The 6,051-nt window shown below is 51.5% G+C and overlaps 1 protein-coding gene across 1 annotated transcript in view; it reads right to left on the bottom strand.

Moving 5' to 3' along the window:
- Positions 1-2,017: 2,017 nt before the first annotated feature.
- The window catches only part of FNBP1 (formin binding protein 1), a 96,518-nt gene continuing 92,484 nt past the window's right edge, over positions 2,018-6,051 (bottom strand). The window contains exon 17 of the mRNA XM_065695583.1: positions 2,018-5,220. Coding sequence (XP_065551655.1) covers positions 5,213-5,220 — 8 coding nt within the window. The 3' untranslated portion in view covers positions 2,018-5,212. The remainder of the gene's footprint in view (positions 5,221-6,051) is intronic.

Genomic DNA, 6,051 nt, shown 5'->3' with positions numbered 1-6,051 from the left:
GGCTTCCAGGGAGCTCAAGGTGCTGATGAAGTGAACCGTAAGAAAGGATCCAGCGTTCCTGCTGGCAGGAGGCCCTGCTCAGCCACAGCCACCGCGCTCCTTCAGAGGAGGGCGCTGCTCCTTTCAGTCTCTGCTCACGGCATTTCCTCCTCTCGTTCTCTCACCCAGTTTCAGCCGCGTTTGTCTCGGAACGCCCGTGGTGTCTGGCACCTCCTGCTCCCCATGAGCATCCTCGCTATGAACGTGACCGGCAGGGGAAGCTGCTGTAGCTGCATTGCACTGCCCTGGGCGAGTGCCCTCACCAGTACGGTCCCTGTCTCTGTAACCCCTGTGAGAGAGCAGCTTCCTGCTGGGGCCGCAGGAAGCACCGCGTCCTGCCGCTGGGCGTTAATGGAGCTGCAGAATGCGGCAGGTCTGCAGGACCAGACCCATCCTCTGCCTGAGCCGAATGCAGGTGCAGACCTGGAGTGGGTTAACAAGAAGCGCAGCCTGTTCTTCAGCCACTGGAAGCCAAAGTCCAGACCCGCGTCTCACAAACAAACCCATCACCGAACAACTGCGGAACAGCCCCTCAAGGTCCAGTTGATGCTCAGCGCCGCCTCCCCCGAGGCTCAGTGTCTGCACAGCCAGCTCCAGCCCTGCGCTGGCAGAACCAGCGCTGTGCTTTGGTACCCTCTGCTCTGAGCCCTGCGTTTCCACCTCCCACAGCAGGCGGTGATGCGTGCCTGGACACAGCCAGCTTAGGGACCCATCACCAGCCTGAGCCCCGCTGGTGCAAACCTTATTTGATCAGGCCGCTCATTTGGTTGTGCTGTTGCTGTTTAAAGTTCACCACCCCAATACTGTGTAAATGAAGCTGGAGCCAGAGGGACACCCCTTCCTTTTCATTATCCCTACGGCCCGTTTCATAAGCAGCTCTCATCTGTCCTGCATTGGCAGGGTGGCAAAGAGCAACTGAAATTCTGTTGAAACCGCAAAATAGCAGCATGACCTTAGGGGAAAAAAACCTCCATTCAGCTGATTCAAGTGGAACTATCAACCAGGTGCAACCTGAACAACTCTCAGTGCTCACGGCTCCTGCATGAGGCTGTTTGCAAGGAACTGGACCAACAGGAGATGGAGCAGCTGGACAGAAGGCACCCAGAGCCTCTGCTACAGGCACACACTGCTCACCAACCTCCATTGAACACTGTAAATATCCCGTCCCAGACACAGGGATTTACACATTATTTGGTGAAGGGGAACGTGACCATTCCATACCTGGGCACATTCACCCTAAACAAGTACAAACACCATTTGCCAGGCTTACAACTGGTTTATAACCAGTCCATATCCAAACATGTGCCCAGCCTTCCAGTGAAGCCAAAGCATCCACTGCAGGCAGGAGGTGCTAGGACTCTGAGGGAGGAAATACTTCCCCCGGGTTTCCAGCTCCGGAAAGCAAGAGCCATCGTCCTTCCCACACAGCAGCCCCTCCAGCCAGAGCAGCGTTTGCCCTTCTCCTAAGGTAACCATTATCAAGAAGTAAAACCCAACGGCTTCATTCTCCCCAGCTGGGTAGGTAAAAGTGGGACGGAACCGTGCCTCAGAGCGGCCTGACGGGAACCAGCTCCATGGGACAGGCACTGAATGGTACCAAATTAAGACTCCAAGTACCCAAAAATGCCAGTGTGGGATACTATGAAATAAAGGCTAAACCAAGCCCCCAAGCACCATGAACGTGCTGTCACTGCAGCATCTGGCCTACAAGCACTGCACTGAACAGGCCATTTCTGCTTATTCTTAACAGCCAGAAGCAAACCCTAAATCCATCCCATTATCCAGGAGAATAACAAGGAGGAACTTCAGGCTGTACCACTACGACCTGGCTGAAGCAACGCATCCCAGCTGAATTGCCCTTCTCAGCCAGGAGGCAGAGCACTCTGCCAGTGGCACTAACACAGCAGCAAACCCCGGCAAAGCAAGCAGACCCATTGTTGCTCTCTGCAGGATCAAAAGGATCCAGTGAAACGGAATGTCTGGAATTACATGTTTATTTAAATACGTGGACGCCTTTCCTTTCATTTGGTACAAGGTCAGTATTCGCTTTCAAATGGAAGCACTTTATTTGGCTGAATTCTGTCTCCAGAAATGAATGGGCAACACCAGAACCTTGGACATTGGCAATGGAATCACGACACGGAGATGCCACCATCAGTGCTCAACCACACACACACACACACACACACACAAATAAAAAAGTGCTCGACGCCGTCAGGTTAAAATAGAATTTTGGCTTTTTTTTGGTTTTTTTTTAGGTCTTTTTGACACTTCAGGCAGGAAAACAAAACCCAAAGAACAACTGCAGCGAAGTAAAGGAACGGCTGGAACATACCAAGCACTGAACACAGCCTTTGAGCATCAGGAAATCTGCTGCTTCTCTATTTACAGGGTGTTAAGAAAGGGCGTTAGAGACTTTTGCTGGGGAGGAGGAGATGCCGCAGGATGTGCAGGCCCTGCTTCCGGGCAGGATGAAGTTGATTCAAGCAGAGTTTTTATAAACCACTCCCATCTTTTCATCCTTTGGAGGTTCCAAAAGGTAAATCCCACAAAAATTCGTTACCCGGGATCAAGGCAGTGGGACAAACACGTGGAGGCTGCAGCACGGGAGGCTACAGCACACGGAGGCTACAACACACGGAGGTTATACCACATGGAGGCTACAACACGCGGAGGTTATACCACATGGAGGCTACAACACGCGGAGGTTATACCACATGGAGGTTGTAACACACGGTGGCTGCTTAGTTCCTGCAGTCAGGTTTCAGATCCGGGCTTTGGGAATCAGTTGCCAAGTTTATAAAAACTCTGTCCATGGTCTTTGACTGAAACCTTTGAAGGAAAAACCCAGTCAAGGCAAAGCCAATGCTCCTCCTAGAGCACGATGCAGCAACACAGGCATTGCAACTGTTCCAATGTCCCACAACGAGGCTGACAATAATATACTGTCCACCTAGGTTATATAGATAAAAGCAAACTTCTCCCTAAGTTCTACACAGATGGCACGACAAGAGGTGAGAGGGATTCTTCCGGCTGCTGATTCCACAGTGCATTGGACACGAGAACAAAAGTACTGGGGGGGTGTTTTTGCACGTCTGGTAACTGCTGAGCTGCTCAGATCCCCTGGGAGATGGATCCAGCAAAGCCTTTGCACACATCTGGGTACAAAGCCACTGGTGCCAACCACATGGATCCTATTCTGCTACTGGAGGCTCCTGGATCTAAACAGCGACCGCAGTAGCGGCAGCGGTAAGGACGGTGATTTAACTGATGATGACCCTCCCAGCGCTGCTGCCACTGCGGCTGAATGGCCTCAGTGGAGCCACATGAGTTAAGATTCCAAACCTTCTTGATGCTTGCAGATAGGAAGCACCATCACACCACCTACAGCACGAACTGCAGGACTGAGGGGCTTCTGTGCTATTACAAACAAAACCTGGAATCTTGAATGGAGAGGAAGGGACAGAGCTCTGAACACAACACATAACCCAGCTCCAAAGTGACTCCAGCCGGAGCGGGGATGGCTCAGAGCACCCCAACACAAAGAGGCCGCGGTGCTGAGCCTGCACAGAGCATCATGCACCCTGAACCTGAGAGGTTTTATTTTGGGGTCACTGCCTCTAAGTGGCTTCCACATCAATTTCCTCCAATTCTGGGGACTTTGCAGAACATGCAGAAGTTCGTTAAAAGCAAGGAGATTCCCCCAAATGCTGCACTGATTTAGGAGGAAATTAGGCCCTCAGGAGCTATTGGGCAGCAACTGAACCTTACAGGGCTCAAACACGCACAAGGTGACTGCAAAATCCCAGCAATGGTAAAGACTCAGGGGAAACCAGCAGTTCAAGTGTCAAGTTTAGGGGCAATTGACCCTTTCTTAGGCAGCTGAGGTCCAGATCACGTGGGATTTGGAGATGTTACAGCTCTCTCTCCATAGCGTGACATGATAAAGTGCAGCATCACTTATCATGCTACTGCTTCACATCAAGCCATGTGAGAACAGGAGGGTCACGTTCTTGTCTGGCTTTGGGGTTGAGGTCCAGTCCATGACAAGGTGGGAGAAGGAAATAGAATGGGGGGGGTTTCTTGTTTTCCTCTTTTATTTTTGTATAAAACAACCCTGTTATTCAACCAGGAACTGATGGGAACGCACAGGAGGGACATGCAAGAGGAGGAGGAGGCAGGTCTGAGCCGCTGAAAACCAAACCAAACCGAAAGGAAACTGCAGAGAGATTAAATAAGGAGCCACAAAATAACGTGGCCCTGGGGAAGGTGGGCGCAGGCAAGGCAACAGGGCGAGCATGCAGACTGAAACGAGAGCAAAACGGAGGTCTTTGTGACGAGCAAAATGGGGCTCCAAACCAAAATGCCAGTGTCTGTTTGTGTGTGTCTGTGTGTGTGTGTGTGTGTGAGGAGGAGGAGGGAGAGAAAAGGGGGAATAAAGAGGAAGGGGCAGAGAGAACAAGCAGGAAAACAAGCGTACATACGTGAGCTCGAAGGCTTTCAGGAAACAGCAAGGTCATAGGGATTTAATACTTGGCATGAGCATCAGCCTAGGTTTAAAAACACAAAAATACAGGCTGACAAGTATTAGTGACCGCTGGGGAGAGCGCAACGTTGAGTAATGGGTGTGGATCAAATGTAAGAGCTGCAAACGCAGAGCCCAGTCCAGCTGCTGTACCACTGCTCCCGGGGGGGGCCTGGGCACCCCCCTTCCGATGGGACTACCTGTGGGATTAGCACTGAAGGCACTGTGTGAAATGTACTGATGGACCAGTGCGTACATTCAGATGGACTGAGGGACGCGGGGGGACAGGAGACAGAGACCAGCACATGCCTGGGACTCTCTGGTTACCCTCTGCACCAGCAGGGCTCTGACTGGGGTGGTGGAAGTGTTGGTTATGTCTGCTGGAGGGGCTGTGCCAAGCTGGCAGGAGAGTGGGGAAGGCTGGGAAGTTAAGTCTGAGCCACAAGTAGCATGCCATGGAAAAAGAGCAAGCGCCTGAATGATGCTGGGATGGAATTTAGGTCTGAATTTGCCAAGTGGGAACTCCAGACAAGACTGGGGTCTGGCTTTCCATGGGTGTGTTTTAACTGCCTGCAGGGTAAACAGACCATTTTGTTTCTCCTTCTGTGACAAGCTCGCCCCGAGGTTCTTGCACCAGCACAAACACCTTTAGGAATCTAAAACATAAGAAAGACAAAAAGAAAAGAGACCGGATTAGAAAGAGGTTGGGGAAAACGGGATCCCTTAAGAGCAGCACTGCCTGCAGGAGGTTAAAGGAAATACAGCATCAAGCATCTACCAGGTTACAAGGGGTTAAGGAAGGCTCCTGAACAAGCAGCGCTCAAAGGGTCATCATCCACCCCCAGCCAAGGGATGAGCATCACTGGGACACTGCCCTCCTATGGGAGAAACGCTCAGGAGCGGGACCCTACCAGGATGTTTTAGTTTAACTGGGAAAACAAACCTGCAAGGGAATACTGTGGCTGTTCAAGTGAGAGCTCCAGAGACCATAAGTGACACTGAGCAACAGGGAGCTACAAGTGTTTTGTGTTGAACCCACACTGTCCTCTCCACAGCAGGCTGCACAGACCTCTCGGTCCATAAAGTCCATACCAAACAGGTAAGTGAAGGCAGTCTGAGCCTCCAAACCCATCCTTTGTCACACTCTTGTACCCACACTTGTGGCCAAGGGCGAGTTTTTCCTGTGGCCAAGTGAAGCTACAACCCAGAGCGTTATTTGGCCAGAGACACTCCTGTATCCAAGGGAACAGGGGCTGAGTGCATACTTCCATCACGTTCGAGAGCCGGGAAACCTCCTGCTCCGCTCTGCACCCACTTCCGTACCAAAAAACCTCCAAATGTCAGCAAGGAAAAGTGTCCACAGAGCCACAGCAGAGTATTTCCGCTGGAAAGGAACTGCATTTGTGTGGGAAGCAGGTGAAAAGCAGCTCTGGGCCAGTTGCTTTCCCTTCGTAAAGTTAAATCATTGCCATTAACCAGAACCTCAC

The sequence above is a fragment of the Lathamus discolor genome, chromosome 15 (genome assembly GCF_037157495.1).
Source record: "Lathamus discolor isolate bLatDis1 chromosome 15, bLatDis1.hap1, whole genome shotgun sequence".
Classification (NCBI taxonomy): Eukaryota; Metazoa; Chordata; class Aves; order Psittaciformes; family Psittacidae; genus Lathamus; species Lathamus discolor.
Note: the sequence above shows the minus strand (reverse complement) of the source record. Positions and strands in the feature narration are given on the sequence as shown.